We start from the raw sequence: 13,968 nt of genomic DNA, 5'->3' as shown, positions 1-13,968 counted from the left end.
GCAAAAAATATAAAAATTATTATAAATTTCCTAAAAGCAATTTGTATCATAATATCTTACTTTATAATTAAATTAAGTGCGTAGCTCACATATTATGTTGATATTCAAATTTCAATGTTCAACTAAATGGTTTAATATTTCATAAGAAAGACTACTCTTTAATTTCTTATTATATGTATAGTAAAAACACTTTTTTACGTATTTTTTATGATCTATGTTCTTTTATGTAATAATTTGTTTCCTTTAACTAAGAACAACGAATTCTTTTTTTATGCAACGCTTTGGCATTACTTAATACAAAAAGCTGTACTTTTAATCGATCTTTAACAATAAATGAGTAAAATGATATAGTAAAATGTTAAAAAATAAAAAAATAATATAAATACGAGTAAAATATAAATGAAATATAAATAATAATCTAATATCCGTTTAGTAAAAGATTGAATTTATACTAATTTTTACTTTTTATTATTACATTCACATTTATCTCAATTTAATAAAATTATTAAAATACATCATTTTTAACAATTTTTAAACAATATTTACAAAATCATTTAATATGACGTTTATACTTACCGTAAAGTAGGATCATGATATAAATAATGATACACACTGCTTTATATTAATAATAACAGAATAAATAGCTATATTGATTTTATTGTAGCTATTCAAATTAATAGATGTAATTAAAGAATCATTCTTTCTTTACACTAACTTAATTTAAAAAGTTTATTTCAAAGTTTTAAAGTTCGAAAATTAATATTAAAAAAGCATATCTTTGTTTCTCTATTAATAAAGAATAAAATAGGTATACATAATTTATAAAAAAATCTATATGATTTTATTGTATCTATATGATATATATCAATATTTTTAAAATAAAGCAATATTATATTTTCTAAATTTCTGGCGTTATAAAACATAGACTGTCACATAATAGCCGCACTGCAAATCTTTAATAAATAATTAAATCTTATCGCATTGTCAGCAATTAGTTATATAACGGATATTCATGTATTAAGAATAGAGAATTCTTTAATATTCTAAGTACATGTGAAGCATTGACTTATGCTATAGATAATATTTAAATTTTAAGCAAAAAACTTTTGTATATATAATATATTTGCCACATTATACATTATAAATATCTTTATTGTCTTTATTAATGAGCGATTAAAAATATCTAGTTATTTTCAACATGTATTATATTCAATATTTTTCAACGGTTGTTGAAAATTCAACTCCTAGTAGTTATACATGAGTATTTATCAATCATTACTTACTAATTATTTTGATCTAATAGACAATTATCTATAATGACATAACTATAAACTGATTTCCAGCAATATTTAATTTGCCAAGAAAACTTACAACTTTAGAACTGACAATAAAAATTTTGCGACAAGTCGCTACCTCCAATAATATTCGTTTACTTCGAACATGAATTCTCTTTCCTGCTCCTTTGGTATCTATTCATGGTATGAATTCATGGTAAAGTTCTTCAGGCTTAGACTAATATGCGCAGTAATTGTAATCGGAAATCTATTATAAAAGAATTAATAACGTTATCACTTTTCTCATATTTAAAATATACTCCATAATCTCTGGCGGAATAATCAAGAATGTGAACACGGAACGCTGTGAGCGTCATATTTCGCTCTGTATTATAAATATCGCATTAATTATGCTGGCTGTATATTTACAAATACATACAAAAACACATAATACTCTTGTACGATTCAACGATAGACTATTTTGCAATTTCCTCGTGTCCCATTTATAGTTTAGTGCCCCATTTATCGTATAAAGATGTTTCGCGCGTCACTTTCACGCTACGATGAATTCGACGAAAAATCGAACAACCCATCTATGTTGCACTCACGATTCGACACCGTGAGGAAGATTCGAATAATTTTCAATATCGATGATTATGCGGTATTCCTCTGCAACCAATCGCGAATTGTCGCATGATAGTTGTCGAGCCATCGTATGTTGGATTCCGCTCGCTCTACCGCTTGCTGTATAGTTCGCGTTGCAGTACCAAGTTCATCCAAGTGCTCCTTTGCAAACTCTACCAACTAAAAAAATAACATAAAAAGAGTGAATAAATACATTACAGAATTATTTTTCTGAAAGAGTAACATGACATTCTTATGAAAATTATATATGTTCATCCATTTATCGAGTATATATTAAATTTAAGAAAATAATTATATTAACATTTGCGCGTCTCTTGTTTTTCACTAAAATTATTTTTAAGCTAGTTTTAGATCATTTCCAAAATATATTCACGTTATTACTCTTCAACTTACAAGAAGACTTACATCTTTCATTTCGTATCTTGTACTTATTCCTCTTGTCGCTGACTTAACGATAGTATTAACAGTTGATAACGACGTTCCAAAACTAGAAATAATAAAATTTTATCATATCAAACTTTCATAAATAAAATATAATTTAATCCAAAACAAAAATTCGATAATAAAAATCATAACCAATAATAAAAATCTTTGATATTTCTTAATTATTGATTGAAATTTTTAATTAATAATGTTCTCTATTTGTATAAATAAAACTTCCTGTTATAGAAACATACAAATACAGAATATACAAACTTATGAATATAAAAATAAAAGATTGACAACTTACTATTCCCTAAGATGCGTCCATTTGTTTCTGAAGTAATCAAATGTGAGCGGTTGCCCGACAATGTTGTTGGCAACTGATCCGAAAACTCGGGTAGCATCCTGTTTTCTAATTCCCGAATTTTCCGTCACAGCCCAATCCAAATATCGATTTAACAGCCATATCTCTCTTGTACAAGCTAATGCCTGCAAAAGCAAATCCTTCTCCGATCCTACATTGGTCGCTAGGTATCGCTGCCAAGCAAATTCCCATTCGCTTTGTCCACCCACTCGAATGGCTGTACAATAAACTACACGTCTCAAATTCGGCGAAATCCTAAATACAAAATTTATAATAGTTAAGATATACATAAATAGCTTTATTAATTCTCTAAAGGTAACGAATTTAGAACATAAAGATTAATATGTCTTAAATATGCATCTTGATTATTGTAACCATCTTATGCATCAAAGAATGCAACAGTGCAGTGTATAAATAATCTAGTCTTGAATGATATGATATTTACGGATTGTTAATATCCGGATTGGGAGTGTTACGCCAATTCTTGAATTGTTGCACGGCATTCATAATACAATCCTCATGATTAAAATTACACGCCCAATTTAAAACGTCAATTCGAGTGAAGACTGTCAGTTGAGGATCTCCCACTTTGTCAATGAAACCGACTTGCTTATACACATTGTCGAGCAATTTTAATATGTATAACTAAAAAATATTAAAAATTAAAATAATAAAGTATTATTTATATTTTATGCTAACATCATGGTACATGTAATTATTAATATTTCTTACAATCTCTATTCAATATCTATCATTAATGCAATTTGATAATACATACCCTGAATTTGTCATAACCTTGTGTCTTAATTAACATATCATTGAGATAATCCATAGCATTGAAAGCTGCATTCCAAGGCAAGTACTCGATTTCGTGGGCTAAGTAAGATGTAACATCGAAAGCAATAGTGTAGTCGAGTTTGCCAGCTCTAGCTAAATTAAGAGCGTCATCAATCAACTGCGCTCGGTTAATCGTCGAAATATCTTTAAAATTTTCCTTATTCAATTGTTTAATTATCATCTGCCAGTTTGCTCTATCATAAGTCACTCTATAGTACCCTGTTTTATAAACATAATATTGTATAAATATAATATTATAAATATAGTATTATCTCTAATGATATTTAAATTTTCATAACATCGGAAAATAAATCTATTAAGATTATTAAGATAAATCTATAAAAATATTTTATTTTTATCAGAGAAATATATTTCTTTTATCGACGATATTTTATCAGATATAATTACCAGTTTCTTGAATGTTGAAAAGTATCCACTCAGATGGGCTTACATTCAAATCGTTAAGGATGATCGAGCGTTCCGCTTTCATCCATTTTGTAGGTTGAGTGTTATTGAAGTTTAATTGCTTCTCGCTCGTATAAGTGATAGGTACCCACCATAATGGTTCCGCTTCAGATGTGACCGTCGTGCCGCTATTACGAAGCAGAAAGCGTTCCTATGAGAAATAGTTAATGCGTATAAGGTAATTATAAGTCGCTTAAAGCATAAGTAATTCGTTAATTAAATAATTATCTGCTATATTGTAATATTATATATATATATTTTTTTTTTATCATTTTTTTAAATATCTGTGTATAATAGAAGACGTAACAGATAAAAAATGACTGTACGAACCAAACACACATTGGCTTTTACTTATTAAATTTTTATAATAAATCACATTTTATTCAATTATTATTTTATTTGTAATTGTTAGCATACCTGTGTCAGTGTAATACTACCGTTGTCATAGTTTCGTGTGACAGTAATTAAAGGAAAGCCGGTTTGCAGAGTCCAAGTATCCATTATTTCTTTAACGGATACACTTGAATCAAGTACTTTGTCTTTGTAAGCTTGTTTGGTCAAAGCGGACCACAAATCATTTTGTTCGGCACTTTGATAAGCTCTGTTGGATATACAAAAAGACCATTAATTATTTTTGCATTATATTAAAATTTATATAAAAATATTTATATATAGTTATATTATAATTACGTAAAAATGTTAATCATTATTGATTTTAAATTATATAATTGAGCAGAAGTTTAAGATATCAATTAATTAATCTTTACTTACTTTCCATTTAAATAATTACTTAGACCCTTCTTGAAAACTTCTGTCGTGAGAAAATGATCCATCATTCTTATTATGGAAGCACCTGAATAATTTTAATATATATATAGTTACAGTAATTTCATTTAGAATCGTCATAATTCACGTAAATCGAGTACCTTTTCCATAAGAAATCTTATCGAAGATTTCACTGATTTCATCTGGATGACCGACTTCAATGGATATAGGATGGGAAGATTCCAAAGCGTCTAAACCGAAAACATTTTGAAGATCGTGAACAACAAATTGTTCAAGAGCTTTCCACGTCGGTTCCACCTGTATGTTTTAAGGATGTAAAAAATTTATATTATAATATAATATATATATAAAATAATTAAACATATAAAATAATTAAATATTCAAGGCATTTAACTTTTTCTAAATCAAATTTTTTATCGTTAATTTACCAATGAAATATTATATAATAATAATTTTGACATTACATACGTATGTAATTCTATTGATTAAAAGGCTTACCGCGTCCATGCCAATGTACTCCATATAACTGGCGAAACCCTCATTCAACCAAAGATCCGTCCACCAACTTGGAGTCACTAAGTTTCCAAACCATTGATGCGCGAGCTCATGAGATACCACGACGGCTACCCGTTGCTTGCTACCACTGGTCGAGATGCCTTCTTGATACAACATCGCTGTCTCTCTAAATTGATGTAACAGCAAATTAATTATTTCCATTTCTTATACAATTATTAGTATGTATCTTTCACGTATACATAAACTGATGTTACTTATAATTGATATAAATATCAATTACCTCAAAGAAGTTTTATAAATTTTGATCAAATACCATACTTTTATTGATATTTTTCTTTAAAAAAATAAAAAATTATTTGTATACAAATTCCTTCTCTAAACTTAGTTTAAATCCATCGCAAGTAAAATATATTCGATAAAAATTTTAATATTTAAATTAATCGTGAGTAAAAGTGTATACATTAATGGTTTTTGTACCATGATAAATCTATTCTTTTGCAAAGAAACAACTGTCCCACTAATTTCATTAAATAAAATAAAACGTAGAAGTATAAGAAAAATGTTGTTGAATTTTTTTTATTACAGTTTTAGCTTCTAAATAATTTTAATTAAAAATTTGTCGATGTAAAAAACTTCGGATAAATCTAGCGAACTTGGTAGTGACACAAACATGTACGTGACGTTCACGCATCACACAATTCGTTTAATATTTTTATGTCCTTGGTCGAGATGCCACCGTGTTATTATTAAAATAAAAATCAAGTAGTAATGAAGATACAAATTTTACTACTAAATAGATATGTTTACAGTCAAGAGAATTGTATACTGTATACTTCTTTAAAAAAAATCATCATTCATATATTATCTTCTCAAGTATCAAATATCAAATATAAATATTGTATCTAAAAATATGTTATATATTTAAAAATAAGTATATACTGCACGTTTAGTAAAGTGACAATTTAAATTACTTTTATCTATCTGATATACACAAATTATTAGGAGTGAGTGGGAAAAATGAGGACAGAGTAAACGCGAACGATACTATTGCAGTGTGTACGAGTAGTGACCTATTATTTCTCGCATCCAAAGATAGTCCGATATATTCCTAATCTCGCATTAATAATAGAACACACATTGTTTAAGGTATATATAATTACATATGTATATAATACATATCTATTATATATGCATGCAATGTTTATGCAGATGAATAATTGTATAGTGTGAAACATATTTATAATATTGCAAAATGGAATCGATAATATTTTCTTATTACGGTACTTTAATACGGTAATGAAACAAATGTAATTATTAATATAATTAAATATTAATGTAATTATTATCCTCACTGAATGCATGATTTACCTATATGTTATCAATCCCCAGTTTTCCATGGCGCCGGCGGAGAAGTCAGGCAACGCGACCATATCCATCTTCGGTAAAGGGAATTTGATCTTGAAGTAGTCCTCATAAAATTTAAGTATTTTCGGTCCAATATTCAAGCTATATTGTGATTGATTAATAGCATCGTGGCGCGCCCAAACTCTAAAGTTACCATCTTCCGATGTCTTTGCATCAAAGTCAGAAACTATGAAAGCCACCAAGTATGTAGACATCGGTACCGAACGATCGTAACAATCCCATACGTATGAGTCTAAACCGGACCTGATTATTAAAAGATAAAAAAGAAAGCTTTTTAAAATGGCACAATACTTTATAAAATAAATGTTCTGAAGTCGAATTTTTAAGAGAAATCCGTGTTAAATATATTTTAAATTATTTTTCATTGTTTTTGATTGTTATTTAAAAGTAAAAACAATATTTTTTTAATTTGTAAACTTTTAATGCTAAAATTAATGCTAAAATATGATATACATTGGATTTTTTTAAATAGATAAATATCATAAAATATTTAGATAATTAACAATTACTAACAATATCACTTTAATTAAATTAAATTTCACGCGTTTCAAACACTTTGCGCTGAACAAAAATTAAAGTTATAAAAAGAAATACAGTTAAATCACAAATTTCAATCACGAAAATTCTTCAGAGAAAATACGAACCAGATTTACAAATTGCCAACGCAAACGTATAATATATATTTACTCACACTGACATCGGTTCCCCTTTTCTGGGCATATTTGAAATAGATGTCATGTTCTTAGGGCGCGCTATGTTGATTTGGAACTTGGCTTTCAAAGCCGGTTCATCGAAACATGGGAAAGCACGGCGCGCATCCGTTGGTTGAAACTGAGTCGTAGCAATCCATCTATAATGCAGAAACCAGATACCTTTGGCAAACAGTCGACAGGAGTCCTTGTTTAAGCCTGTACGTAAGCCAAACATGCGACCGCAGCAAGACTATACAAAGGATAATCACTCGCTCTAATCAAAACACTTTGCGATGATAAGACCAAGTATGCGACAAAGTTAGAAATCAAAGGTTTTACTAAAATAATTGTCTTCCTTGCCTCTTTTTCTCGAAGAAATGAATTTAAATTTGTCTTTCGACATTCATATTTTATTTACAATATGATATTACTATGCTTTTTTATCTAATATTAATTTTGTAAATTAAAGTTTCTTTTTCTTTACATTTTATATTAACAAATTTAGCAATAAGTAAAGTAGATTTCTATTAAAATGAGTTTAGATTAAATAGTATATTTAATTAAATCAATTAAAGCACGAAAGAATAAGTTTTAATTTACACAGGCTACAAAGTTTCATTGCGACATCGTTTACCTCGTCTGATTGCCGACCGTATACGAACTCCTGTAGAAACCCTGCAGATAATCGTTCAGATGGCCAATGAACTTGAGATGCACGACGTATTGCTTGCCTTTCTTCAACGTGTTCGATGTTCTAATCACGTGAAATTGCCTCTCGGTGTCGTTTCTCTGGTCCGCGATCCCTATTAACTTGGTCTTGTTGCTCTTAATCGAGTACTCCCTGACAGTCGTAAAATCCTCATCAATGTTCATATCGACAGCGTGCAAAGTAACATTGTTCGTATCCTGTGTCACGTTTATTAAAATTTTCACCTAAACAAACCATTAATATTTCTGTAATAATAAAGCAACCTTTATATAGTAATATTATGTTAATATTATATATTTTAATTTAATTTTAAGCCACTTTAATGCTCTATTTTTAATTATGTATGAAATGCTCATATGTTCTAATCTTATAATACTCGAAGTAATACCGTTATTAAAATTATATATAGAATCCTCTAAAAATATAAAATTTTGTTAAATTTAACCACGACTTTAGCATTCTCTTTAGTCTCTGAAATATTCATAATTATAATTCGTACTAGACCGACAAGAATAAATCAATTAAGAGAAATAAACCTATTTTCAATCAAAATGGATCTTAGTGAATATAAATATTTCAGAGTGAATTTACATTCTGCAAATCCAATTTTGCAAATCGAATATCAAAAATAAGTTTCTTTCTCTTAACTGATTTATTCTCGTCGATCTAATACGAAATATAACTGTTTGTACACGTCTCGGAAAACGATGTTTCTCTCATTAGTTACTAATTATTGCGATAAATATTGCCATCGACAAATAAAGTCTTGGTGGTCGAATGAGAACGTCTGGAATATGAGAGATCCAAATTCGAATCCTGGCTGAGACAATATTTTTCGCAATAAATTAAATTATTTACAATTCTTAAAATATTCAAATTGGCATCAAATTAATATCCTTCTAAAATGCTTATTAGCATCAAAATTATTAATTGTTTATCGATTTAATATATGATAATGCAATTATACTTTAGTTCCGTTTATGATGTTGTGTTTCGAGACCAAAAAAAGATTTCGACGCGCGGTTGCAGAATTGGATATGTAAAATAATATGAAAATAAATTCATTCATACTTAAATTATTTAAACACTAAGATCCGCTTTGATCGAAAATACATTCATTTCTCTACAAGATATTTATTTAAATCTCTCTTGTATAATCCCTCTTTAATAATAAGCCCTCTTTGTATAATTTGAACAATCTTTGCAAGTCAGGACAAATAGAAGAAAGCAAACGAAAACGAAACTTGGCAAAGAGTTAAGATCAGAACGCATGTGATCTACCAAAGTCTATTTCTCATGAATCTCACATATGAAAGTGAACGGTTGCGTCAATCGCTAGGCGCGTCTCTCTTCGTAACAGTGTGGCAGTAACAGCTTACGTATAGAATTGTGAATTAAGTACATAAAAAAAATTACACTTTTAATTCTCAATAGAAAGTAGGCATTTATAATGTAGTCAAACCGGTTTTATTTGCCAATAATTTAAAATTGGAAAGAAATCTCTTAATATGTCAAAAAAAGAACAATATATTTCGATAAATAGTTAATAATACTTTACATTAAATACAATAATCAATCGACAAACATAAAATATTGTATTAATGTATTTCTAAATAAATAAATATATTTCTAAATGATATGAAATAACAAATTAATATCATATAATAATAAATTATAATAAAATAATATATAATAACAAGTAAAAGTCATAAGTCAAAAGTGATAAAGTAACAATAATCTATACGTAATCTACATAACAAGAAAATACATTGTTTTATAAAAAAAATTATATATGTTAATTTGCTCTTTTTTAATTCTATAAAAAATTATATTTAAATAAGATCCGATAAAATAACAAATGTAAAACAGTTGTTGAGCAATTGCATGTAATTTAAAATTATTTTTCTCTTGAGAAAAAAATTAAAAAATATAATAGAATACGATTACTAATAAAATCCGTTCATAAATAGAATTTTTTTTTATTCGTTACAAAATATTAGGTGTTGGAATTAATTCGTAGCGTTTTTAATGAAAGAATGTTATTTATTTCACATGAGCATTAAAAAATACATTAATGAAAGTACTTCCCATCACTTGTAAAACGCTACGAATTAATTCCAACACCTAATATATGATTATAACATAAATATAACAAAATAAAGTATTACCTCGCCGTGGAAGGTGAAGTTGCCCTCCCATATAAAAGGTATCAACCATAATTCGTACATATCAGGCACGATAGCCTTTGGTAATCTGACATCTATTTTCTTCTTTGTTGTCATCGAAAAACTCCTTCCTGTCGACAAGAGCGAATCGCCAGCAGAGTCCATGCATGGCTGAACGTGTTTTTCCTCGAGACAAGGTGCAAAATGGTATACCAACAAACCAGTGACGACCAAGCTGATTAGAAAAAATGCGCCCAGGAGAAAGGCATTACATCGGGAAATCGCGCAACCTTTTTTGCGCCCGAATGTAGTTGTGTGTGCGTCCATCATCGCTAGAACCTCACGAGACTGAGTCATATCATGCGTGAGCCTGAAAAGAAAAAAACATACATTCAGCTCACTTTTTAATTTCATCTTTTTTAATTTATGCTAAATTATTGTTTAGTATAGTTGTTTTATAAATGAATTAATATTAATTTTCTTTACTCTCTTACATCAATTTATTTAATTCTTACTTAATTTCATCTTCATATTTTTTGTTATATACCTGCATTAATAATTTTAATAAGTCCTATATATAATGCAATTATATTATCAATTCTCACTACGACTTTTTAAAATCTTTACTTTTGTAATCTTATTTTATAATATTACGACATTGTTTTTTATTGCCATATTCAAATTGAAAGGTCTAATAATATTTTTTTCAAAATTATAAGAGAAAATCGCCTTCGAATTCGTAAAAATTATTAAAATAAAAATTGTATCGTTTTCACGAAATGTAAAATATATATATATATAAAATTGATGATTAATGAAATTTTTGCAGAAATTGTACAAGCATCAAGTATAGCGTCATCATAATTACTATCGCAGAAGGTCACGCGCTTTAATTGATGATTATATAAGTAGTATGTGTGTGTGTAAAAGTGTAAGTATAGAAGTAATAGTAACATGAAAATTCTCAGTCACTTTAAATCTATTATATATGAATAGATCTACACTTGTATGTCTGTTATTTTCAGTGTCTGCAAACGTAAAGTAGAAATATTCTTACGTTTGTAGACATGAAGTGAAAAATAAAAAAGTAATGAAAAAAAAAGTACTCAAATACATACATTTAGAATCTTTTACAATAAAGTAGCATGCAAAAGTTGGTCAAAACATTTGCAAAACTAAAGCAGTACACGATTACTGTTAAACTGATATACCTAATCATACTTTTGCTTAACGAAAAGAAAACATATATTTAATTAAATTTTAACTACTTTTTTATCCGTTTTTTTTTTAAATCTATAATATATTTTTAACTACTTACAAAAAAACATTCACATAAAATGTTACACAAATATATTTCAATATTTTTCTTGCATTACGTAAGAATAAGTATAAGTTTCTATTAATTGTATATATAAATATCAATTTTGCTTTATACATAAAAAATAGATAAATGTTTAAAAACATTTATAAGATAGATACAAGAAAAATAAAATTAGCTATGAAGACTACCTAACATTTTAGATAAATATTCTATACAAATATACATGTATATAATCGTTGAATCTTGCACAATTATGCAGTATTTCTAGTTCCTAATTGGTAAAACTATCAGTCAAGCACATTAAAACAAGAATGACAATTTTAATAAGATCATTATATCGGAAGCTTTTTATCTTGCGTAAACCGGGTGAAGGCAACCGATCATTGAAAGTAATTTCACGTTCCAAACGGTTCGAGTGAGCGTGTCAAGGAAACGCGAATGCCATGCTTGAATTAATGTAAGGTTCTTGCACCGAACTGTCGTAAAATAATCTTACAACATAATCCTACGTGCACTAATCGCATGTAATTTGAATTAAACATGATTTTTATGCGAATATTAGCCGTATAGATGAATTAAAATTGGCACAATTATCCGATAAAAATGTTTGATAAAATTCATGCTAAGTAAAAGAAATATATCGTATCGTAAAATTTAATTATTCAAACAATATTAGCGTATTCATTTTAATTACGCGAGATAAATTATATATTTTTACGTGTGCTATCTAAATTGTATTTATTTATTTATTAAATAAATAAACACTGGTCTGAAAGCACAGCAAATATTTAACATCATAAATCAAATGCGTGTGTGTCCAAGCAGAATAAAAGTTATCATGACATGATATCAATATAGATTTAAAATAATTTTAAAGAGTCACTTTTGTAGTCATTTGTCATTCTGATATTATCATTGTTCTACTTGGACACGTGTGTTTTCCATTTACATTTTGTCGGTGAATTATCATACTTGTTGCACCTGTATATTTCCGCAAACGTTTGCGAAACAATCAGCTGCGTCGATTTCACATCGCAAACAAGTTGAGATATATTTCAGAAGTCTATGATGGCATTGCAGTCTCCTTCGACACAATGTCGCATCATGCTCACACCTCGTGTTGCTAATAATAAGATTTATCTATTGCGTTTATACTCTTAGGACAGGAAAGTTGATTGCAGATTTCCTGAACACTCAAGTCCCACTATTGCCGCGGATTACAAAAGACTCTTGCATAAGAAAACGACTTTTTATCGTTTCTCTGGCTATTCACATCCTCTCATTACGATGCACCGTTACTCAAGGTTATTCAAGGTTATTTAAAAGATATTTTAAAAGATATTATGTATTCATGTTCTTATTCAAAGAACACTTTTTTTATCTTTTTAAAGAATATACGAAAATTTAGTAACCATAAATAAATAAATCTAATATATTATTTAATTCTTATACTTAATTTTTTTTCTTACAGAATGAAATAATTTTGATATTTTGGATAAAAATGATAAAAATGACACTTAGGATCAAATCGGCATCAAAATATAGAAAACACTGGCTATAGTCTCACGTCTGAATTCAATGATTTACGTATATTTTTGCGCAAATAATGACGTTACAAATTCATACACATAACTCTAATAACATTGAGATTATCCTGAGATTATTATGTGTACGTCAACGCAAATTAAGAGACAAGTTCTAAGTTTTCCGACATCGTACGCCGGTAAAGCCGATCAATATTATGAACTTTGTTTTTTCTTGAAACCGAACGCTGAACTCACACGATAGGTATCTCTCGTACTCGTGACTATTTGGTCTTCTATTCCACGTCACTTTGTACCATCGAACACTGATCAGAAAACAGGATTACTATCGGCAACGAAAGCGCTCCGCTCCGCTCGATGGTTCGCGCGCAACTGCTAAGGAACAGGGCGCAATACAGCTTCGTCGCTTCCTCTCCTGGTCATCCAGGTTTCCTGATCATTGCCACGATCGTTGTATCAGCCAGCACGTACGATGTCTTTCCACCTGCCAGATGGATCACGTACATGTCGCCTTCCAAATCGCGGGATACCGTATGAGCGGTGTCCGGTTTGTCGCAACGACGATCGTAACGATCGATATCTAAAGGAAGGCATGTCTCTTTCTTTCTCTTTCTTTCTCTCTCTTTCTCTTTCTCTCTTTCTCTTTTTCTCTTTCTCTTTCTCTTTTTGTCTTTCTTTCTCTTTTTCAAGCATGCATACATTCCAAATCCAGTATGTTTCGAGTTCACTGTACCTTGCCCTCGTCCTAGTGAAGTCCGATCAAATTCGAAGTCAATCCTTGCTATTAATTATTATATACTTA

At 28.8% G+C, this 13,968-nt stretch overlaps 1 protein-coding gene across 2 annotated transcripts in view; it reads right to left on the bottom strand.

The window, feature by feature from the left end:
• Positions 1-870: 870 nt before the first annotated feature.
• The window catches only part of LOC105142958 (aminopeptidase N-like), a 36,972-nt gene continuing 23,874 nt past the window's right edge, over positions 871-13,968 (bottom strand). Inside the window, exons 1-15 of one of the 2 annotated variants that reach the window (XM_087410374.1) lie at positions 13,404-13,550; positions 10,305-10,671; positions 8,062-8,360; positions 7,427-7,585; positions 6,679-6,978; positions 5,293-5,476; positions 4,935-5,091; positions 4,780-4,861; positions 4,426-4,609; positions 3,952-4,159; positions 3,485-3,762; positions 3,152-3,351; positions 2,650-2,961; positions 2,325-2,406; positions 871-2,078 (exon numbers count right to left, since the gene is read on the bottom strand). In XM_087410374.1, the coding sequence (XP_087266500.1) occupies positions 1,929-2,078; positions 2,325-2,406; positions 2,650-2,961; positions 3,152-3,351; positions 3,485-3,762; positions 3,952-4,159; positions 4,426-4,609; positions 4,780-4,861; positions 4,935-5,091; positions 5,293-5,476; positions 6,679-6,978; positions 7,427-7,585; positions 8,062-8,360; positions 10,305-10,658 (2,949 nt within the window). In that variant the 5' untranslated portion in view covers positions 10,659-10,671; positions 13,404-13,550 and the 3' untranslated portion in view covers positions 871-1,928. Of the gene's footprint in view, positions 2,079-2,324; positions 2,407-2,649; positions 2,962-3,151; positions 3,352-3,484; positions 3,763-3,951; positions 4,160-4,425; positions 4,610-4,779; positions 4,862-4,934; positions 5,092-5,292; positions 5,477-6,678; positions 6,979-7,426; positions 7,586-8,061; positions 8,361-10,304; positions 10,672-13,403; positions 13,551-13,968 lie in introns of those variants that run through there. The other variant, XM_087410375.1, reaches the window with a different exon arrangement.

This window comes from Acromyrmex echinatior, chromosome 10 (assembly GCF_024713525.1).
Source record: "Acromyrmex echinatior isolate Ae372 chromosome 10, ASM2471352v2, whole genome shotgun sequence".
In the NCBI taxonomy this organism is placed as follows: Eukaryota; Metazoa; Arthropoda; class Insecta; order Hymenoptera; family Formicidae; genus Acromyrmex; species Acromyrmex echinatior.
The sequence above is the reverse complement of the archived record's forward strand: the minus strand, read 5'-3'. Positions and strand labels throughout refer to the sequence as shown.